The sequence below is a fragment of the Argiope bruennichi genome, chromosome X2 (assembly GCF_947563725.1).
Source record: "Argiope bruennichi chromosome X2, qqArgBrue1.1, whole genome shotgun sequence".
Lineage (NCBI taxonomy): Eukaryota > Metazoa > Arthropoda > Arachnida > Araneae > Araneidae > Argiope > Argiope bruennichi.
Window position 1 is genome coordinate 17092691 of NC_079163.1, and position 25639 is coordinate 17118329.

Genomic DNA, 25639 nt, shown 5'->3' on the forward strand with positions numbered 1-25639 from the left:
TATTAATTATATTTTATAAAGAAGGGAGGGACGAAGGTGCAAAAGCAGAGTGAATAAGTGTGTGTGGTGGAATCTGTTGCTAATATAGAAGATTTATTTACCGCTTTTGTAAAAAGTGCACGAATCAGAAAGATTATGTCGGATTTAATCGCTATAAGAAAGAATAAATATGCTAAAACAAGTAAAATGCTGTCTCATATATTTATTAAAGTGCTGAATTGTTTAAATTCTTGTTGATCACTTTCCTGATGACTTTAATATTGACAAGTTTTCATTTTTAATATTAGAACCTTTCCAGTAAATTCCCCCAAGCACTTCTTCATCAACTAGGAGAATTTTCAGGGTAAACTTCTTCTAGAACTGACCCTTATCAGTAACACAACCGCATTGTAAACGAGACAACTGATTGACAGTTTTATGATTCGTACGTAAAGTGTATTGTACGCAAAAGTCATACAACCGGTATTTTACATCCAAAACCAACCCCCCCCCTCCCTTCAAAATTACTAGCGATGATGACACTGAGAATGGAGTTGATTGTTTATTCCTTTATAGTTTTCTGGTATATATTTTTATCACCTGTAAAAGATTTTTCATAAAGGCTCAAAAAATATTTTAAAATGATAAATAGGGTAATTAGATGATTAAAATTCGATTAAGCTACTTTAATAGCTCTCAAATGCTTTAAGTCTATAGTTAAATATCATTTAAATTCAAAAGTGGTAAATATGCTAACCACTACTCGTTCACGATGTAAGGGTTTTCGTAGCGACATTAAGTTTCTGCATTTGTCATTAAATTTTAATTGCTGAAAAAGTTCCAGACATGAAACACCACTGTGCTATATTTTTTACATCTAAGATATTCTTATATTTAATTATCATTATTTGTCATTGAATTTATTTAATTTAAATTCAACATTCGTTTTAAAAAATGAACAAAACTGCTGATGCTGTTGGAATTTCTTAAAATTTGGAATCTTTCTGTTAATGATCTTATACATATTTTGACGTCATTTTTGATGTATTCATTATTTAAATACTGTAGTTTATTTCTTAAAGCAAAACATGGCTAAGATGTTATTATTAAAATTACATCAGATTGTAACAGTTTTCATTTTATGCAATGTAGCAATCTGCCCAAGCAGCCTAATAAATGCGAAATGAGTTTCAAACTTTAATGTAAAACTACTGAATTTGAATTCCATGATTTCTAACTAAAAATTGTTTAAATTACTTGTATAAAATTGTTTTAAATGACTTAAAATTGAGTGATAAGTATTTGCTCAGTAGTAAGTATGCTTACCACTTTCAGTTTTCCCTGAATAATCTCTGGCAAGTATATTTACCATCTCTTATTTCATAAATGAAATGGGAAATCAACAAAATTTTGATGTTTTAATATTTACATCATCAGTTTAACATGATATAACTCTAAAAAAATTTATTTGACAATGTCCCGGAATTGTGCCCTATAAACGGCTAAGTAAAATTCTCAAAGAGCCCTCGTAGATGCCTCGACAAAAATTTAATAATTTGTGAAGCTTCCTTCAGAAATTCAAAATAAAATTTAATTGAGTGTCTACTTACGAAGAATTCGGCAAAGATCTTGTGACTCTCAGGGTAGGAAAGAACGCTGTAAGAAGATCCAGTTTGAAGAGGAAGGGACAAAGCAAAATCGTCTGAAATACAAGCGAACATAATCCACCGAGTCGTTAGCCGAGCACAATACAGTGAGTCATACGAACTATAGAAAGGGTCCGCCCTACTCACTCTCCAATCCCTCGCTTTAATGGAAGGGGGATTATCTTCCCATTGAAAAGGAGGGAGTTCTGACTGACAGCCCCTAAGCAACTTTACACCGATTCGCTCTTCTACAATGACGGTTTTTCACTGTCGGTGGTTGAATTTTTTCATCCCCTATACGATTGATGTGGCGCATTTAAACGACCGGCTATTTTTTGCTGAATTTAGCAAGTATTTTTACCTTTATTTATGGAAAGAAAAAAATTTTTTTTTTAAATTGGGAGCATGCAGTTATGTTATTTATTATCATGAGTGATAAATATAAGTAACTGTTCTTTTTGAATTTCAGCAGTAGATTTATTTTGTGAAAATTTTCTACTGCATATTGTATGCTTTAAATTTCAGTTTGATCTAATTAAAATTTCACATCTGAGCTTCAATAACTGTTGTTAGATTTTGAATGCAAAATTTCAGTTGAGAGGTTGTTGCGACTAAATTGAGGGACACATAGACGGAGGACCCGTCAGTTGACCTTTGACCAGATGTGAGGGGAGAACCTCCCATGACCTTCACCTCTTTTTCTCGAACGGATGGCTTAATCTTGAAGAAGAGTTTTGAACCAAAGTTGTTACACCTGACGAGAAAGTACTCTGCCCTTTTTAAGGTGATAACAAAAAATTTCTCAAATGGCCTCCAAGCAGAGCGTACAGTTAAGTGTCGAGAAATCAGTCAATTTTGTAGGGACCACCAGTTAGAGAGGCTCATTTTATTTGAGAATTAGAATTTAATTAGAATTGTAGTTGTGAGTATTCAGTTAAAAGTACGTAACCTTGAAAATAATGTAATGAAATATATGAGCACACAAGCAAAATGAATTCGTTGATAACAAACCATAAGTTTTGTCTTTCTCCGTCATTGAGAAAGTCTGGCTTTATTATATTTCTTATTTTAAAGTATTATAATTACCCTTCTGATAAGCTTGCGCATATGAGCTTTACATAGAATCTATACCTGAACTTTTCGAAATACATATTAAAAGTCATTACCATCTACTCTGTGTTCTGAAGGATATTACATCTCGTAAATAACAGTTATCATATTTTAGATCAAGAAAAAACATTCACTGTTAACTTCAAAATACCAAGCTTTTAATTACAAAAAAAAAAAAGCATTTTTATTGAAAATCGACTAGAATATTCGTTTACATTCTAGAAAAGGTTTTTTTAATCCCATCTATATAGTTCTAAAAAATTTTATTTTAACAGCTAACTTGCATAATATCTATTAAAAATAAACCATAATTGACAAGCAAATATATTTCAACAACAGCAAAAATGACCATATTTTCAGTGGATAATTTTCTATTATATTATAGGTAGTCAAATTCATTTTACGGAACATTAAGTTTCTTAGCAACATAAAAAAAGCTATTAGGCTTAACGTAAATATTTTTATCGATTTTAATTAATAGCTTTATAGCTTATTTATTTTAATTGATAGATGACGACATGTTATAAACATCTGCACCATTTTTATTAGGCAATTAGAGCGTTTGGTTCAGTTCTCAAATAGTAATTTTATTAATTTACTGAAATTTCAAAGCAAATACAATTGTGACGCACTTTTTTTTAAAGGAAAAGAAACAACAAATCATTTTTTTTTTCGAATATCGGAATAGAAATTATCAGCAGTTGATTATTTGCTATATTATGGTTTCTCAAAGAAGAATCTTGCCAAAATTTTTGAAACAAATGAACAACAAACTGAAATAGAAAATAATTCGTATAATCCATACTAAATTTAATTAATCCGATAATATTTAATAAGTAAACATTCTGAAGAAATTTGGAAATGTTTATTCTATAATGATTTTTTTTGATAATGATGACAAATTCAACAAAAAGCTACAGCAAAATTAATAACAGTGAAATCATTTTGATTTTGAAATTTTTTGTTATTTTGGGAGTACCATTTCCGAAAACGAACATGTCGAAGGTTATGAAATATTTTATCAAGTTTTTTTGCACTTTTTACGATATTGTGCTGGCATGCATGGTAGCTACTAACATATATGCATTATTCGTTGCTCATTTCACTAGATTAATGATTTCAGGAAATTTGCAATTTATGTTTTCTTTTACATTACGAACGTATATTGCAAGAAAAAGTACGGATATAGCAAATGGTTTCTTTTTCCTACAAAAGATGCATTCAAAATATGCAACATGTCCACAAGTACCACGAAGATGGTGGATACTTGTAGGTTGCTGTATAGCTTACGCTACAGGAATAGGAATGATAGTTTGCTATTTTGCATTCTCAGAAGAAGAAATAACTACGGAACTTCATGAATTTCATTACAAAATTCCCGATAATTATAAGTATTTAGTCTTTGTTTTGTTTACTGTTGTCGCTCACATAATATTATTTACCGGCCAAGATTTAGCAGTCGTATTAATTTGTTGCATTTACCATAATTTAGAATGTATGATATCGGATTGCAAGAAAGAGCTGACCAGTGTGTATTACAATTCAAGATTGACACCAGAGGTGATGCACAACTTGGCTTCGAATTTGCAACAATTGTCATCGGTCATTTCCAAAACTGATCAGATTATTTCTCCTATAGCTTTCAACTTACTGTGCACCTTTCTTTTCCAGATATTAGTGCTCACTGCTTTACTACTGAAAACATCTGTCATCGTCTGGCATCTAATTACTGGTACATGTTTAGGAACCGCTCTTTTGTTCAAAGTTTGTATCCTAGTTATCTTTGGCTCGAGGATCAACGAAAGATTTTGTGAAATCAGAACAGTTATTTCATCATACCCGGCATTTCAAGAAGGAGTATTGACTGACATATCAGCTGCTGTGAACCACATTGCTCTGTCTCAAATGGTACAAACTGCAGCAGAAAATGCACAGATGACTGCCATGGGAGTCATCAGTATTCGAAAAAGTGTCATACTTTCTGTAGTATGTGGTTTTGTCAGTTATAGTGTATTACTCTATCAAGTGTTTGAAGAATAGTTAAAGACAGAAACTGAATTGTTCAGTTTTCACTACTGTTGTGATTCATGTTGGTAACGTATAGCAGTTATCAAGAGTATTTGAGAGCTGCTTTTATTTTTTTTTAAAGGGACTGCCTCAAAATATTTTGAAATTTAGAGACATTCTCAATCAGAATAAACATTTCAACTGCAGATTATGAGATAAAATTTTAAAATATAGTTTTTTTTTGTTTTTTTTTCAATATACATAAATTCCAAATAGGATTCTTGTACATTTCAAAAACGGATAATCTCCATAAATAGAATATATTTTGGGCTTCAGATATTTTTCAGATTCATAAAACGTATTCAATTCTTATAGGGTGACTTATTTTGGAAATTTAAAACATACTTTATGTTATTTTATTGGTTTGGTTACATTAACGTCCCGTTTGAAGCAACACTAGGGCTATTTTGGGACGGACCTCGTAATTTTGAACCGCGGTCAGATGACGAGGAAGACACCTGAGCTGGCACTCCCCTCTCCACACCACACCAGCGGGAGGACGTTTGTTAATGATGGATTTAACGTGCAAAAGACCCCTTTACACGACGGTTCTTCGGTGGATTCGGGTCTCGAACATGAAGCCCTCCGGTTCCAAAGCCGAGACCTTACCACCGCGGCCCCCTTTAATTTAAAAATGGAATGCTAATTTAACTATAACATTGCGGTTTTAAAGATATTTGCCCTATTATTTTATTGGAAGAATCTTTTCAAAATTTTAAAATATTTCATTTTGGAAACATCTGTATTTAATTTTACATTCCTCACTATTACTCAAAATAAATAAATAAATAAAATTGCTCATGTTACTAAATAAAAAAAAAACAATTGTTCAAATAACATCAGATAAATATTATCAATAAATCAAAACAGAAAATATCTAAATTATGCTATTAAGTATAAAAGATGCGAATTATTTCAAGCTAATGTGAGCTTGTTTCGTTTACCATAAATGTCTAAATACATTAGAGAGTAATTTTTCGCAGTGTTTCAGAAAATGAATTTTCAAAATTAAATCAATTAGAATTCCCTCTTTATCTTTATCGTTACTGATAATAAAGATAAATGTGTGTGTGTGTGTGTTGGCGCTCTAACTTAAAGCTACAAAACTTGGCTTATGTATATTTAGGAAGGTGGAAATGTGAACCTTGGTTCAATTTAAAAAAAAATTAATAAAAAAGGAAACAAAATGTTGACGTTTTTTCATGATAAATTCCAAAAATATTGCAATATAAAAATAACTTTTACATCCTCTTAAAATTCAAAAAATTATCTTTTCAATAATATTAGTTTTTTTACCTTATAAATATTTTTTCTAGATTTAATCAATTTTTAAAAAAATATCTAATTATATTTTCCAATAAGAATCGGAAGAATTCTGAACAAATATTAAAAATATAGCAAACAAAGATAGGAGGGAAAAAAAAAAATCTGGAAGATCAACGTTTGATAAAGTCACCGCTGCAGATATTTTTTTCATTCTCCTTTTGCAATTCTAATTTATATCCTGTTCTTAACACAAATCATTACTGAGAAAGTGGATTTCATGTAGTCAAGCGATATATTTACTTAAATCTCTGAAGAATTTTGAAGGATTTAAATTCGTATTTAAAATACGATTTGCATGAAGAAAAAATGCCAAATTTTACATTGTTTTAGGTCAGAAATTTGATTACATTGTTAAAGTGTATCAATTTTTTAAAATGAATTTTTAGGGGAGATGATGGGGGGGGGAAACCCGGAAATGTTTAATAAAATGAACAGAGAGGTGCAAGGCATCTATGATTTATATATCTATTAAAATTTAAAGTTAAAAATATCTTGCTGAAGAAGCCATTGAGACCAAGTTACATAGAATATTTAATTTTAAATTTTAGTGACCATTAATATCCGCGAACCACCTGATCGTCAAGGGCGACTAAATGATTTAAAGACGGAGATTCTGTCAGATACATGCTGAAATATTCGTTCTGGAAATTTCGTAAAATTATGAAACCTTCAAAAATATCCAGAATGCTTTGAACAGGACTAGAACCGGATCTTATGAAATATGGCGTATACCCGATTACTAGCGGAAATGGGTAATGCGACAACTGGAGATAATCCGCAAAAGAACCGAAAAAGAACAGAAATGAACGCAAAAGTACTTTTGAAAATATTTTATTTACAACGGGAGGCCTGTACTATTATAACTTCATAAACAAAAGACTTATTTATTTACATCTTGTTGATTATCTTTTACAAGATAATTGATCGATTTTTGCGTGTATATGCTAAAGGAGGTCTTTCTATCATTTTTTTTTTCTTTCTTTTCTTTTTTTTTTTTAGTTTTTATTTACAGTTTTTGAAGATTAACAACCAAGGATAATCTACTCGGTGAAAATAGACTTTATTATATTTCATTTTAATCATTTGGTTAATTTTTGAGATAACTGAGATAACTGAGATAATTTTCTGTCTTTAAAGAAATACTTGTCAGGGAAAAAATATGAATTTTTTACTAAAAATTAGGGCATTGACATCGATTTAATAAACTTCATAAAAAGTTTTTTTAGAAAGGAAAAAAATGAAAAATTTTCAGAATTTCCTGTTTAAAATGAAGAGCTCGTCCTAAATAGAAATGGATTTTGAAGATTCATGAGAAATGGGTTGGACTGATTAATTTTTTGATCTAGAGAGTAGTGGAAAAAGGAGAGTTCTGGCACAGTTTGACCTCAGTTGACCCCGGCTGAATTGGAGATAGCGAAACCCCTTCTCTGCAACTCCCCCCCCCCTTCCCCTCCACAACCCCTTCCAAGACAGATAAGGCTTATCTATCTTTTAGGACTTTGAAGATTTTTGGAGTGTTTTTTATTTTTGAAACTTAGAATTTTTTCAGAATAAAATAATTACTAATTAATTTTTGTTACTTCTCGAATTTAAATTCTGCTTTTCAGGAATACCTTTAGATTTTATTCATTGAATGAAAATCTTTGATTAATTCTCATGAAAGCTGTTTTATTGATTATATAAGGCATTATTTTCCTTTATTTTTTTTTATTTATTTTAATGCTGTGATAAAATTTGAATTTAATAGGATTGGATATAAGTATTATTCAATAGAATAGAAATTTTAAATAATAAAATTTCGCTATTATTTTTTTTTCTTAATCTGTTTTAAAGAAAATGTTAATATTTTGTCCATTTGATATACATAATATATATTTCAAAATATATTAGCTTTAATTAATTTTTCTAATCTGATTCAATTGACTCGTCATGTTGAATATAAATTTTCCAATGACAAAGGTGATGATGAAATATTCCTTCAATAAAATATAGAAGTGATCTTTTAAGAAATTCTTTTAATGGCTAAGCATTTCTTAGATATTGAAATTCAACCCGAAATATTAATTTTCTAATGATTTAGAAACATTCTAAATTGAATTTTTTTAAAGCTTAAAATTGTCCAAATCATTTTATCAAATAAATCTTAAAAGCGATACCTCTCACATTTTAATTTCTTAAATGAAGATTAATGTGCTTATAGATATATAAGTCTACCTTCAATCATAAAAGTATATTCTTGATGTAATGCCTATATTAGCCAAGACACATAGAGACTATCTTTCGAAATGTTATGATAAAAGAGTTGTATTTTATCTCGTGCACATAGTTTTCTGCGTCACTGAATATTTTATCGTAAAAATTTAGTGAATCTTCGACAGTACACACTTTTAACCTAGATAATTCAATTTTATAAGGATTTTTTTTTTCCTGACTTCGAATTTTTACAGCAGTATGAAAAGATTTCTAGAAATAGAGTTAACGTTTCATATATTTAAATTCCATTTTTAAACCTTTATGATCGTGAATATTTTTAATGTGTTTTTTTTAAAAAAAATATTATAACTGAATTAATTTTTTTCCACTTCTATGAAAAGTTTGCCTAGAAAAATCCTCATAAAAGCTATTTTTTTTAAATTTCAAATCAGTTTTATCAGGAATTTTTCATTCAATTTATCAGCTTTGATTGAATTTTAAGTTCTGATTCAAATTTACTCTTTGCATTGAACATAATTTTTCCAATGAAAAAGCGTTGAGTGAGTATTTCTTCAATAAAATAAAAGACTTATCATGAAAAGAAATATCTTAGATGTGAATAAGTTTTACTTAGATAATGAAAGTAAACTCGAATTCTTAATTTTCTATCGATTTCAGTATGAACACAACACGAAATTAATTTAAACTTCACCGCTGCAAGTGAAAAAAAAAAATTTAGTTAGAGAAATAGATTTCATTTTAGCGATTTTTCAAGAATTAGTTTTTTTATGAGGATTTATTCTTCTTATTTGTTAGCTTTGACTAATTTTTCTTGCAAGTCTCAAATTCTCTCTATTGTATTAACATAATCTTTCAGTAACAAAACTGATGCCAGCGTAAATCGTCAATAAAATATAAAAGTAATTATGTTATAACTTCTTGCGTATGAATAAGTGTTTTCTTGCATAATGAAATTTGTTGAAATTAAAATAAGAATTTCATCCTTTTATTAATTCAAGCATAATAAAACTGTGCACTATTTTTAAAGTTCAAGGCTGTTGATGAAAAATTCTTTCGACTTAGAGAAACAGACTTCACTCTTTCGTTACAAGATTGCGTTATTATCTTAATCTTTAAAAATTTTAAACATTTCTAGCGGAAATGCTAAAAGTTAAATATATTACTAATCGAGTTTTAATTCCTTAAAATAGATCAATGCGCTAACAGATACATCGATTTATCTTCAGTAATAGCAACCATCAAACCATTTATTTTATATTCAATGCATATTTTGTCCACGCACTTGCACTGGAAGCAGATTACTTACAATTTTTGCAAAAATTAACAATAAAAGGATTGTATTTTAATCCGTGTTTACTGGAGTACTTCTTTGCCGATTATTTTATCTTCAAAAGTTAATCTTTATGCCAAAGAAGTCAAAATGTCTTATCGAACACTGGTGTTGGCGATTACGAAGTCGCTGACCATAGTATTAAATTATAACAACTTAGAATTAGGTTGGAAAGACAAAATTTATAAAATATTACTCGTGGTGAAATATATCAAAATAAACGAATTAGGAATTTAATATATTTTATGTTTAATTTCATTTAGTTTTAGTTTATTAGTTTTCACATTTAGTTTTATTAGTTTCTAGATATTTGTTTCAGCATTAAAAAAAATGATTATTTCCGTTTTTTTTTCTTTTCTGTAACATTTTCTTTTCTTTCTTTTTTTCTTTTTTAAATTTTTGATATCTAATCCGAGAAATGAAAGTCTATTGCTCGGAGATTTTTTCTTCTTATTTTTAACAGGAATCTGTTTTTCCCAGTAATCTGTAATGTCCCAGTTTTCCTATTCTGTAAAATTTCGTTTTAGAAAAGTAAGATCAATCTGAAAAGAGATTCTTCTAGCTTTAAAGAAAAAACGGAGTAGAAAGAATTTGTTATTAATTTTCGATGCTTAATTCTTTTCCGAAAAATCGATCAGTATCATTTTGATGTATAACGAAATTTATCAACTTTACCTCAGTATATTCTCATCCATACACTTCTAAAACTTTCAATCGCTTTCACAAAATTTCATTAATTTCCGCTAATATTAACGATCATTCGCCTAAATATTACCGCACAAACCAAAAATTAGAGATTTTTTTTTAAGTCTTTGATTATTTAATTTCGTTTTAAGTTGAAACTTTTATCGATATTTTAAAAATGTAATGCATTAATTGAATCTCATCTTTTCTCAGGTTTTAATTCTATATGCATATATCAGATCTATGAATTTACTATCATTCATGCTTACTAGCTTATCATTCATGCTTATCATGATGACTAGTAATATATGATCGAATATTCCATTTTGATGAAAATAAACGGTGAAACACTAAAGTAAACAAGTAATCACCTTAAAGAGTTGTAACATGCATTAAAAAAAAAAAAAAAAAAATCTTTTCTATCATATTTGAAGCAAATTTTAAGCTGTCTGTCTAGGTCTTCATGGCTGAGGGGTTGTAATTGTTAGTTTTAACATTCAACGATGAAAACTTTTAATGTTCGAAACCAAAAGATACAGATATTTTGAAAAAGTATGTATGTATATTGAGAAGTTCTTTGACTTATGAATATAACTTATGAATTTCCAGCTTATGAAAAGAATTAATATCCTCATCATATATAAAATATTCTTTTACGGGAAGCATGAATGATAGTAAATTCATAGATCTGATATATGCATATAGAATTAAAACCTGAGAAAAGATGAGATTCAATTAATGCATTACATTTTTAAAATATCGATAAAAGTTTCAACTTAAAACGAAATTAAATAATCAAAGACTTAAAAAAAAAATCTCTAATTTTTGGTTTGTGCGGTAATATTTAGGCGAATGATCGTTAATATTAGCGGAAATTAATGAAATTTTGTGAAAGCGATTGAAAGTTTTAGAAGTGTATGGATGAGAATATACTGAGGTAAAGTTGATAAATTTCGTTATACATCAAAATGATACTGATCGATTTTTCGGAAAAGAATTAAGCATCGAAAATTAATAACAAATTCTTTCTACTCCGTTTTTTCTTTAAAGCTAGAAGAATCTCTTTTCAGATTGATCTTACTTTTCTAAAACGAAATTTTACAGAATAGGAAAACTGGGACATTACAGATTACTGGGAAAAACAGATTCCTGTTAAAAATAAGAAGAAAAAATCTCCGAGCAATAGACTTTCATTTCTCGGATTAGATATCAAAAATTTAAAAAAGAAAAAAAGAAAGAAAAGAAAATGTTACAGAAAAGAAAAAAAAACGGAAATAATCATTTTTTTTAATGCTGAAACAAATATCTAGAAACTAATAAAACTAAATGTGAAAACTAATAAACTAAAACTAAATGAAATTAAACATAAAATATATTAAATTCCTAATTCGTTTATTTTGATATATTTCACCACGAGTAATATTTTATAAATTTTGTCTTTCCAACCTAATTCTAAGTTGTTATAATTTAATACTATGGTCAGCGACTTCGTAATCGCCAACACCAGTGTTCGATAAGACATTTTGACTTCTTTGGCATAAAGATTAACTTTTGAAGATAAAATAATCGGCAAAGAAGTACTCCAGTAAACACGGATTAAAATACAATCCTTTTATTGATAATTTTTGCAAAAATTGTAAGTAATCTGCTTCCAGTGCAAGTGCGTGGACAAAATATGCATTGAATATAAAATAAATGGTTTGATGGTTGCTATTACTGAAGATAAATCGATGTATCTGTTAGCGCATTGATCTATTTTAAGGAATTAAAACTCGATTAGTAATATATTTAACTTTTAGCATTTCCGCTAGAAATGTTTAAAATTTTTAAAGATTAAGATAATAACGCAATCTTGTAACGAAAGAGTGAAGTCTGTTTCTCTAAGTCGAAAGAATTTTTCATCAACAGCCTTGAACTTTAAAAATAGTGCACAGTTTTATTATGCTTGAATTAATAAAAGGATGAAATTCTTATTTTAATTTCAACAAATTTCATTATGCAAGAAAACACTTATTCATACGCAAGAAGTTATAACATAATTACTTTTATATTTTATTGACGATTTACGCTGGCATCAGTTTTGTTACTGAAAGATTATGTTAATACAATAGAGAGAATTTGAGACTTGCAAGAAAAATTAGTCAAAGCTAACAAATTAGAAGAATAAATCCTCATAAAAAAACTAATTCTTGAAAAACCGCTAAAATGAAATCTATTTCTCTAACTAAATTTTTTTTTCACTTGCAGCAGTGAAGTTTAAATTAATTTCGTGTTGTGTTCATACTGAAATCGATAGAAAATTAAGAATTCGAGTTTACTTTCATTATCTAAGTAAAACTTATTCACATCTAAGATATTTCTTTTCATGATAAGTCTTTTATTTTATTGAAGAAATACTCACTCAACGCCTTTTCATTGGAAAAATTATGTTCAATGCAAAGAGTAAATTTGAATCAGAACTTAAAATTCAATCAAAGCTGATAAATTGAATGAAAAATTCCTTATAAAACTGATTTGAAATTTAAAAAAAATAGCTTTTATGAGGATTTTTCTAGGCAAACTTTTCATAGAAGTGGAAAAAAATTAATTCAGTTATAATATTTTTTTTAAAAAAAACACATTAAAAATATTCACGATCATAAAGGTTTAAAAATGGAATTTAAATATATGAAACGTTAACTCTATTTCTAGAAATCTTTTCATACTGCTGTAAAAATTCGAAGTCAGGAAAAAAAAATCCTTATAAAATTGAATTATCTAGGTTAAAAGTGTGTACTGTCGAAGATTCACTAAATTTTTACGATAAAATATTCAGTGACGCAGAAAACTATGTGCACGAGATAAAATACAACTCTTTTATCATAACATTTCGAAAGATAGTCTCTATGTGTCTTGGCTAATATAGGCATTACATCTAGAATATACTGTTATGATTGAAGGTAGACTTATATATCTATAAGCACATTAATCTTCATTTAAGAAATTAAAATGTGAGAGGTATCGCTTTTAAGATTTATTTGATAAAATGATTTGGACAATTTTAAGCTTTAAAAAAATTCAATTTAGAATGTTTCTAAATCATTAGAAAATTAATATTTCGGGTTGAATTTCAATATCTAAGAAATGCTTAGCCATTAAAAGAATTTCTTAAAAGATCACTTCTATATTTTATTGAAGGAATATTTCATCATCACCTTTGTCATTGGAAAATTTATATTCAACATGACGAGTCAATTGAATCAGATTAGAAAAATTAATTAAAGCTAATATATTTTGAAATATATATTATGTATATCAAATGGACAAAATATTAACATTTTCTTTAAAACAGATTAAGAAAAAAAATAATAACGAAATCTTATTATTTAAAATTTCTATTCTATTGAATAATACTTATATCCAATCCTATTAAATTCAAATTTTATCACAGCATTAAAATAAATAAAAAAAATAAAGGAAAATAATGCCTTATATAATCAATAAAACAGCTTTCATGAGAATTAATCAAAGATTTTCATTCAATGAATAAAATCTAAAGGTATTCCTGAAAAGCAGAATTTAAATTCGAGAAGTAACAAAAATTAATTAGTAATTATTTTATTCTGAAAAAATTCTAAGTTTCAAAAATAAAAAACACTCCAAAAATCTTCAAAGTCCTAAAAGATAGATAAGCCTTATCTGTCTTGGAAGGGGTTGTGGAGGGGAAGGGGGGGGGGAGTTGCAGAGAAGGGGTTTCGCTATCTCCAATTCAGCCGGGGTCAACTGAGGTCAAACTGTGCCAGAACTCTCCTTTTTCCACTACTCTAGAGAAAATTCCCACTATCTCCTTAGACATACTCTAATTCTATTATTATTCTCTGGTGAAAGGTTTTTGCTGCAGCCTCTCGGAAATGTATAGCTTCATTTAGGACATCTTGTGTATGTTACAAGTACAAAATCGAAATCGATAATGGTCTTTGATAGGAAATGATATTGATTTTACGATCAATGGGAAACTAATTCCGCTTCAGATTACATGTTGAATATTTGCCTAACGATCGTAATTGGTGCTTAGAGTAAAACAAGATTTTTTTGTCCAGTTTTTTTAAAGTTGAATAAGTCTCTTTTTAGAGACAAATTAGTTCTCTTGGGAGCCCTCAAAGACTTCTATACCTCTCACCCCCTTTTTTTTTTCGCCATGCCGCTGATGACGAATATATCTTTTAACAGAAGAGGGGAGTTTTCAAGGCTTGTGCCCAAGTTCTGTTCCGACTGATAAGTCGTAAATTAAATTTACATCTTTCATCACTATATTCATTCAAAACTGTAAATAAAATACAAAAATTCAATCCACATACGTATAATTATTGTATCTGAAACAAGAATGTCAGATTTACAGTCCACATAGCAGAGTTGGGTTATTATAAAATAGGTAATTTCCAAGGGCCCCACAACTTTAAGGGCCATTGAGCTTTTGAGATTTATAATGGTATCTTGGAACTTATTTAATTTTGTGCTTTCATTTAATTTTAGAGACCATGCAATCGAACTTATTCAAATTAAAACTAAGTATTATTTAAATTAATTTTAGAACCTTATACTAGTAACTTTCCTAATTAATTACCATTTGAGAGTTATATACAGTGTTATTTCATAATTATAAAAGAAGGTGGGGCATTATAATTTTAAATAATGTCCGATCCTGTTGTGACATATTATATAGATTGTATTAAGAAAAGTTTTTGTCATTATTTTTTTCTATTTCTTAAAATAAAACAATTATCTTAAATTTCAGTCTTGCATTTTTTATATACGCTATACTGAAACCAATTTTTTAGATAGTGATTTGCGTTTATATGTTTGCCTATTGCTGGCCAAAGGTTGTTATTTAAAATTATTAATTAAAAATTAAATTAAAATCGACTAAAAAAATATTTGGTTTTGAAAATTTGGAGATGAAAAGGGAATTGCTTAGAAGGTTTAATTCGGTCCAACCACACAAAATATCTTTGCGGCCTAGTAAAAAATAACAGTATGCAACAAAGTATTTTTAAAAATTCGGTATCATTATTTTTAAAAATTCCGTATCATTATTTTTAAAAATTCCGTATCATTATTTTAAAAATTCCTGATTAAGCGGAATTTTTAATAACAAACCACAACATCCGTCAGTGTCTGATTATTATAGTCTAAACAGGTACAGAAAAGGCTGTGTGGACCACTTCAACAAAGAATGACTAATTACTGTTCATGCGTATCAAGGGTTAATCTCTATTACTCTCATGAACCAAAAATTCAGCGACAAGTTCAAAATTTAATGGCGAGTAATCCTACTGAATCATGTGCGGTTTAGATTTCAAAACAAAAAGAGACAATCACAGAATGAATTAATTCCTCTCTCTCTCTCTTCCCTCCCCCTCCCCAAATAGCATCTCAGTATTTATTTTGTTCAATACTAATTTTTTTAAAAAAAATCGGATGTTGAGAACTATCAATTTAAACACAAAAGTGGCACAGAATCTGAAATTGTATACGTAGAAAAATTTAGGGCAAGAAGAAAATGAATTGCCGACATTAGCTATTATTTCGAACTGTTATCTTAATATAAAGGACACATGGAAAGTTTAAATAGTTATTTTTAATAATAATAATTAAAATATTAAGTTTGGATTATAAAACAATTCAAACAAAGTAAACAATAAACTTGAATTATATTACAATAAATGTCAACTACAATATAAATTTTAAATTATGCATATGTTACCTCTCAAGTGTATAATTAGATTATTTCATAGAATTTCCAGTTATTTCATGGAATAACTGATCATGATTTAACAATTATTCCATAGAATTTTTAGTTATTTCATAGAATAACTGATAATCATTTAACAATTATTTCATAGAATATATAGTTATTTCATGGAATAAACTGATCATGGCTAACACTTATTTCATAGAATTTCTAGTTATTTGTTGAAATTACTGATAATAATTTAATAATTATTTCATAACATTTCTAGTTATTTCATGAAATAACTTATGATTTAACAATTATTTCATGGAATGTCTCGTTATTTTATGATATAACTTATCATATTCTATGAAACAATGGATTACATCAGTTGTGTACCTACCAAAACGATGCCGAGGACAAATATTAAAATAGCGCCTTGCCCTGATTTTTGAAACTATAATCCGCGTAATCCCTTTCCCCCTCTTCCTTTAAAACTTTATGCGAAAGAGGCTAAGATTGAAAATTGCATTGAAGCCTAAATTATATGAATATATAATTACATAAATTATAAATTATGAAGCCTATAATTATAAAATATTTTCGAACTTACATGACTAATATTTTATGGATCAGCTTCAAATGCGTAATGAAAACCAACTTTAATTAGTTATTAAACTTATTTAATTTTTAGTGAAAGTTATTTAATTAAAAAAACAATGACAATGCACCAAAAAACTGTACCAATTGAACTAAATTTAATGTAAGAAAAAAAAGACCATTTTCAGACTGTTTGGCAGCTAACGATTTATGGTTTAAGACCTTACATTTAATTATTGTAAAGATTAAGCAGTATTATTTACTAAAAATATGAAAATTAATGAAGAATAATTTATCACTTTGGGAAAGTACAATTCAAACTTAAATTATAAGAATTGTATATTTCTCAGCTAATTATAAAGAATATATAAAATAAAAGCAATATAAAAAAATTGAATAACAAATTAATTGCTGTAGATTTCCTCCCTAAACCTAAGCAAGATTATCCTCTTATGAAATGTTAGAAACTGTAGACATCTACAAAATAAAAAATTAAAAAAGTCATAGCAATCATAATATTTGCATAAGAATCATCTTATTCCAAATATTATATTGAAACATAAATAATCATACGCTCACAACAACACGCAAAAGTAAAAAAGTAATATTCATAAGCTGTAAAAATTCAATTTTTGGTGAAAAAAATATGTCTGATTTATCTGAAAGATTTTAGCAATTAAAGTGACGCATATTTCAAATAGTTATTACAATAATTTCATTTATTACCTGATTAAAAATTGCTATTTTATGTGTCCATATTGCATAAGTAAATAACATATATTAATAGCTACAATTACTTTAACTTTTAAAATAAGAAAATGTAAAGTTTTGTTATGAAATGCATCGCTAACAAAATATCTAAAGTTTTAAAGATTATAAAAAAAATACTTTAAATAGACCTACACTTAATAAATATTAACCTAAGATAAAAATTAGCTTATGTTTAAAATTTTACACAGCAATTAAGACATAAGCAGAATAAAAACAAACAATTTAATAATTTGATGAAGCAAAGTTTTTAGATAAATCTCAACAATGAAAACTACTTTTGCAAATTAAACTTAAAAATATTTTTGAAAGTCTTTTAAAATTACAGAAAAATTGCCACAGCAAGTAAAATTTCGAGAATTTCAAGATAATGTAGAAAATATTTTGTGCGAAATTATTTTTAGAAGTTCTTATAAAAAAACATTAAAATTGTGAATAGTTTTTAATCAGTTAAACTTTTATTCAAAGACAGACAAGAGACAATGGATACAACACTGTCTTTTGAAATTAATAAAGATAATTACACAATAAATATTCAATGTATATGGCTATTTAATCTAAAAAGGCGTCATAAGGACATATTACCAATATGTTTAAAAAAACGAAATTTATCAAATTACTCCAAAAAGTTTAAAATGAAATTTAAAAAGGGTTGAAATAAGAAATTTAAACAATTGCTTGGTTAAAAATTTTCATACATTTGAAAAATGATTACAAATATATTTGTTAAATTCTCAAAAAATAGAGTTAAGAATTTTTAAATAGTAAGAGGCGTCCATTTTTCATTTGATTCGGTAAATAAAACCATTTATACGAATAATAATGAAAAGAATATATATTAATTAATTTATAAAAACTTTTTCAATCCTTGCTCTTAAAAAATAGAAATAATACTTTATTTCCAATTTGTCAAGAATTTCAGAAAAAACGGATAACCAATTGGTATGAATAGAAGTTATATCTTCATCGATAACGTGAGAAATCCTGAGACAGTATAGCTGATTGATATACTATTCTCCCTTTTTAAAAAAAGTTTAAAGGATGCTCAATTCCCCTCATCTAATCACTTTGGAAAAATCCTAGAAAAGAAAAGGAGTTTAGGTCATCAAATGTCTATTATAGACCTCTATTTGTTATTTGGTTTTGATAAAGATAATTTGAATTGGTGTCCAGATTGAAAGAAGATTGTGTTCTGTATTCGCTTCCACACATGATCGGAGCCATTTTAATTTTAGCAATAAACTATTAAAACATACAATAATACGGAATAATAAATGCAATAAATTGGAACTCAATTTAAAAAAAACAGACGCACTTTTCTCCTAAATATAACTAATTTATTCCTCAATTTTGCGCCCTCTTATAATGACCCCCTGCTTGCCCCACCAGTTGCGCCACTGGATTTCATGCATTAATGAATGATAACACATGCAGTAAATCCTTTCTATCTCTCTAGAAACACAGCTGTCAGAAATGTTTCGAAGCAAATAGAGTAAGTGCATTAAATATTTTACATTTATGTTATTCATCACATCTGCAAGCTTTACGTTCTATTTTAACTATTTTCCATGGCACAATCCAGGATTTTGAGGGCACACTTTTGCCCTAAGATATGCATTACACAGAGTCCACCATATTCTTCTTTTTCAGTTTATTAGGAAAGATACAGAAATTTCTTGTCAGTTCATATTTTTGAAATTACACAATTACATCAAAACACTAAACAAAAAAACTCGTGGCTGGCCTCAAAGTTCCATGAAAGGCACAAAAAATAGGATATGATCGATTATTAGTGTTATGTTGCATATTATATTGTTGCATGGACATCTAAACAGCTTTATTGAAGCAATTTCCTTAAAAACTGAAGAAGAACTATATAGTTTTGAATACATTTTTTTGAAAATAAACGATTTTTTTTGCCTCATGCATATTCACTATGCAATAGCATCATGCAATTTTTAAAAAAAGGGACATAAATTTTTAAATATTCATTGAAGCAATACTTTCTATAAACTTGAGAAAGCCAAAACTTGAATATGTATTAAAATGTATTGAACGCCTTAGACAGTAGATCAAATAATCTATTTAAAAAATCTCACCCATTATCTTGCAATTTACTCAACTTATAAATCTTTTTATCGTGTAGATATTTATGTAATTCTTCTATTATACAATTCACCGTTCTAGAGAAGAACTTGTATACTACTGTACGCTTTTTTTTCTCACAATTTTGATAGTCATATTTTGATTTGTGCAATAGAACTCGTACATTACAATTAAAATAAAACTCATTTTTCTCTCCCTTCAACGTCAAATGTCTTTTCTCAATATTACTTAATATCTATATATCATTTAAAACTAAATCTATACGTATAAAAACACAATTTCAGCATACAATATACATACATTTCTTTAAACTCATATCCAAAATAATCAGTAATAATGCTTTATCTTAAAATAATTCAATATTTAAACAACAAAATAAAGCAGGTCTATACTCATACGAAAACAATCTAAATGCATGGTGTAATACTTTTTTTTTTTTTTCAGAATGCACATATTTTAAAATAATTCAATATAAAGACATTTTCTTAATATAATTCAATAATTAAATTGGCTCAAAGAATTCAAATGGAGTCCAATTATTTAAAATTAAGATACAGTTTCTTCAAAAGGCATATAATAAACTCATAATGCATTAACCAAATATTTTCTTGGGATTTCATGATACAATAATATATTCATGCACAAGATATGCAGAATTAGCTTCTTGTAAGAAAAGATAAAATTATCATACACTACATTTAAGAAAAATAAACATTTTTTCGCAACTGTGAGCAAACGCTCATATGCAAAAGCTTATCAGGAGGGTATTTATACGAACTTAAAATTAGAAATAGGAAAAATGAGAAAAGCTGTACTTATCTCAATGATGAAGATAGTCAAAATTTATGTCTTGTGGTCAACTTTTTCTTTTTTGCCCTTGACAGAGAAACAAGAATTCATATTCTTCATTGCACATATCATGTGCCTCTTTACCAGCTGCTCCCTACAGAATTTTTCAACACAAAATGCACCCATCTGCTTGTTGGAAACCACTCTGGATTTTTTTTTTTCAATCATCCGAAAAGGACAAAGTTCGTCATTGGTCGGGCGGTACAAGGTCAGCCAACTGAAAACTTTCTTTAAAGCCAAGCCCTCTGACCAAGAAAAAGGTATTAAGAGCTTTCCCCTCACATCCGATCACGATTCAATAACTGAAACCTCCCTTTTCGTATCTTTTGTGGAAGTCCCAAAAGATTCAAACGTCTGTGTAATTTGGAGGGAGAATAGTATCAATGAAGTTTGCATACACCACTAATGTAGTTTTCTCAATGGCTAGTCAGTGAAAGAGATTATTCTTTGCTTGCACTGAATATAAATTCTGTTTGAAATAAATCCCCAAAGAATTTCCGTTTTACAAAACTACAAAAAAAAAAAAAAAAAAAAAAAAAAGTAAATGGGAAAAAGTTTTTTTTTTTTTTAATTATTTGTCTGGTTAGAATTAACATATAATATATATTACATTCTTATAACAAAATATTTTTACGCAACTTAATTGTTTCCCTTTAACCATCCTCTTAATCCAGAAAATTTCATATTTCATTTAGATTTGTCAAAAATACGCTCACTATTTCGCCGTGGTATCATAGCTGTTCAACAACAATGTGTGTCTTGGTTTACCAAAACCGGAAGCAGGAGAGTTTTTCAGTCACACGTTCGGAAAAAAGACTTAAAAACTAGGGCATAAAAATGATGTGCTGAAAAAATATTATGGTAGCTTGAACTCTCACACGGGCAACTTCCTGCAAATTCTGAATCATTCTTAAGCAAATACAGTTGAGGAAATCATTTTAATCTAAAATATTTTGTTAAAATTTTCTTGATTATTGCTTTTACCTTCATTTTCGCTTTATTATTATTATTTTGAAACTAATTGTTTCATCTAAAAAATCAACTAAAAATTCCTTTTTTTAAAAAAAAAAATTGTACTTGATTGATTATAGTGATTTATTTGACGCTTCAGTTTTTCTATCATCTTTTTCAAAAATAGCAGTTTATTACACTCAAACATTTCAGGCGGAATTTCTAAGAGAAAGCCTTTAAAGAATGAAGTATACGGTGATGATGTGTCATTTTTCGTAGAAGCTTTATCTTCAAAATTTAAATTTTCACTTCCAAAATATATTTTTTCATTGTCACATCTAATTTTACCCGTAGAAAAATTGAATTTGTAAAAAGTTTTAAATTTAGTAACTTCAACATATTCGTCGCACATTTTTTAGTAGCTGCATCACATTTTTCCACTTCACACATTCATTTGTAGATTTAGAAACACACTTCATAATCCTAATGCTGGTTTCAGCGAAAGAAGCAGCCTTTCCTGGCATTTAAGTTTAGTAGCTTCATCATATTCTTCGCACTTTTTTTAGTAGCTTCATCACATTATCACCATATTTTCCTACTTCACATACTTATTTATAGATTTAGAAGTATACTACATTAACCTAATGCTGGTTTCAGCGAAATGAAGCACAGGAGTGAAATAATTTCTGGAACACAGGAGTGAAGAAATTCGATCATGACACAATCATGAAAAAATTCGAACTCGAGATTTTGATAAATCCCTACGTTTCAGAACTCCACGAATCCGAAAAACACATCTTTGGAATTTTGTCAGCCTTTGAAAAATCTTTGAGCTAGACGGATGAAATTTGGTATACGATCTGTACAGCATATTCGTAGATTTTTTTTTTTTTCCAAATTTTGAACGAAATTTATTCAAAAGATGTCTATCCGCCTAATCGAGTACAAATGAACACGAATCCTACAAAACGTTAAAAACTCGATAAATAAAAAACGCCAGTGTCATCAAACGTACACAGATTTAACATTTCTAAGGTAGATCAACATAAATTTTGAAACAAATCCGTCAAGGGATTTACCTTCTGTTGGTCTGTACGTTTCTATTCATATATACGCAAAAACTTAAAACTGTAATGACTAAAATAAATAAAATTTGATGAATACAATTGCAGTTTTTATGTCGAATTTTGATTTCAATTAGTTGGGAAAAAATGTAAAAAATACTTATTGATTTATTGGCATAACGTTTAATAATATATCTAACTATCTGGGACAAAGTTAAAATGTTTTGCATGAAATAAAAATGTATGCAATTACACAAAAAGTCAAAGAACTGATTAAAAGATGAATTAAAATTCATCTTTTAATCTGGCTATGATATTAATTACATATCATTATTAATATTATATATGTATATTAATATGTATTATTAATATTAATATACATATTACATATCATTATTAATTTGGCTATGATAAGTAAAATACTTCGTTATAATTACAGTAAAAATTATTTTTATGCATATAAAACGGGAGAGATACATTACCTCCGGAAGATTTTAAAGGTTTTAAAAATCGGAAATGTTATGCTTTTTTTTTTTTTTTAATTTGGACTAAAGTTCTGATATATGAATATATAAGCTTTAATTAGCTAAAAGATGTTTTGTAACTTTCTTTTGATGTTTCTATCTTAAAGTATCAGCAGAGCAGTCTCAGATAATTTATAAGTGAAGAAATAAATATCAGATTCATGTTCGATTATTATATCAATATCAACTAAAATCATAGCATAGATTTTTGCTGCTTATAATTTCCATGAGATGTTCTTTTATTTTTAATGAAAATTATTTCCGGTTATACGCATTCAAAAGCATTAATCCAAATTTCAAAAGATGAATCATTTAGAACATCGTTGATTGTTTTTTTTTTCTGTTTAATAGAGATTTCAATGAATGAAAATAATTGTAATCATTCTGGTTTACCTACATCCAATCTGGTGCCGCGGATCCCCCCCCCCCTACCGTCATTTGTTGTTATTCCAAATCAGAAAAGCTGAGAAATTTAGTCTTATAATGAGTACTTAATTATTTATTATTTTAAAATTAATCATTTATTATTTTTACTTGAGATATATGTTTCGGTTATATCAATCATAAATATAATTTCTAATATTCATGATTTGATTTTGAGGAACGTAATTACCGATAATAAGTTTTATTGTTCATATAATTGAAAACCGACTCTTTTCTTTATGTGTTTACCAATGACAATATTATATATATATAACATATGACAATATTATTGAAATATTTTGAAATTTATACAATTTCTAGTTATATTATTGTCGAGTGTTCGTTGTTTTCACGAGAATCGAAAAGAAAAGCAATTTCTTTTCACATAAATCCAAAAGATTTTAAATATTTACCCCTTGCTTTTCATGGGGGGAAAATACCTAAGTTATTCGATATGAGTTTTGTTATAATTCGTTCTGTTTAACTCATAAAATAACCATAAGCTCCAAGTCATGAGCTAATAATCCTTATTTCTAATAAACCCTCATTCTCAATTAGTGAAGTCTATTGCATTTGAAAGATTTTAATTTTCTTTCAATTTGCTGAAACCATTTTAATTTTTAAAAATCTAGACTACAAGAGCTTATTAGAAACTTAATTTTCTTTCAAATACAGCAAACTGATTCCTTTATTTTGCGCTCCCTGGCAATTGCGCCCAAGGCAAGTATCTTGCCTATCATACTCTTGTTACACTACTGCACTGAGTAACTAATTCTAAAATTAAATTAACACTGGATTGGTTTTTCCCTGAAACATAAGAATATAGTTGATATGCCCGCCATTGTATGGGATTAAAGTCCTTTCATGTTTGATATTTTTAACATAAAAACTCCTTTTGTTTAAAATATTGTTATAAACAAAATACTTTTATCATCTGAAACGTTTTTTAATGAAAATTAGGATATCACTTGGCAATTTTTGAAAATATAGTATGTAATATTAGTAGTATGTAATATAGTATGTAATATGTAGGCAATATTTGTAATATTAGTATGGCAAATTGTGTTTACCAATATTGAAAGAAAAGAAATTACAAATATAAAATCATTAAAGATATTTTCAAATAATATGTATTAAAATAAGAGAAAAGTTTAAAAAAAATAGAGGAAGAATGGTACAAAATTTCAGTGAGCTAAGAAGTGCCCATATATTTCCTTATTTGAAAATCTTCCGAATTCATTTTTCTTTAAAAAAATCCATAACAAATGAAGAAAAAAACTGCACAGAAATGAAACTAGTATTGTTAAAAATGTAAAATTTTGAATTTTAAGGTAGCAGAAAAAAATATTTTTTTTTTCTTAAATAATTTCCCTGAAGTTACTGTGGCAAAAAAGTAAAATTTTGGTCAATTTCTAATTAATTAAATTTTGTACTATGAAAAGTTGACAGTATTCTGCTATCTTTTTTTAAAATAATAAGTACTGAAATTTTGCTAAAATTCGGCTCAGTTGTGTTGGAGATGTGGAGCATATGTACATATACAGAGGAAATGTCTTTAATTTATATTAAAATAAAATACCACTTACCACCAAGGCCATCGCTTGCATTTCTCTGCAAGACGATACACTACTCGAGCAATAAATTATAGTACGCTGTCCTAATTCAAGTATGAAAATCAAGGAGAAGAGATAACTGCGGTTTTACTTCAAATAATGTTGTTAAAACATCTTCTTGAACTGGAGGGAGTAGTATTCCCACAACTTACTCGCAGACTCTGTAATAAAGGTGAATTTGTTTTAGACGCGTTTTTTTTAGATCAATTAACACCAAAATTAGAGACAGAATTACAATTACAATCACCTGTAATCACCTCATATATACCTGATTTGATACATTTAAGTCACTGCAAGTTTGAGTTATCGCGTTTACGTACTTCTGAAAATACATACCGAGACCTTCAACCCCCTAAATAGACTTGACTCACAATTTCATAGGTGTAAACAATATAAGGGTTAAATCTGTGTACCGAATTTTCCTATTTAGCCCCTTTCGATTAGTAGTTATTGTGTTAACTTATATTCGAACAGCTGAATAGATAGACCTCCTCCAAACAAATTTGGTTCAAAGCTTAACAAATATCTCCACATTTGGTGTAAAGGCCATATACCAAATTTCATCCGTCTAGCTCAAAGCGTTTTTGAATCATCTTTTTACAAACAGACGGACAGATAAACATTTTCCAAAAATGTGCTTTTTAAACTGAGGAAGACCTAAAATGTAGAGATTCG

At 28.0% G+C, this 25639-nt stretch overlaps 1 protein-coding gene and 1 long non-coding RNA gene across 3 annotated transcripts in view; both read right to left on the bottom strand.

Annotated features, from left to right (window-relative positions):
* Nucleotides 1-1705, bottom strand: part of LOC129960937 (uncharacterized) — a 40779-nt gene extending 39074 nt beyond the window's left edge. For both annotated transcript variants that reach the window (XR_008783727.1, XR_008783726.1), the window contains exon 1: nt 1590-1705. This is a non-coding gene — a long non-coding RNA (uncharacterized LOC129960937). The remainder of the gene's footprint in view (nt 1-1589) is intronic.
* Nucleotides 1706-14558: 12853 nt separating this feature from the next.
* LOC129959649 (uncharacterized) overlaps nt 14559-25639 on the bottom strand; it is a 34205-nt gene continuing 23124 nt past the window's right edge. The window contains exon 2 of the mRNA XM_056072536.1: nt 14559-14659. Within this exon, the coding sequence (XP_055928511.1) occupies nt 14559-14659 (101 nt within the window). The remainder of the gene's footprint in view (nt 14660-25639) is intronic.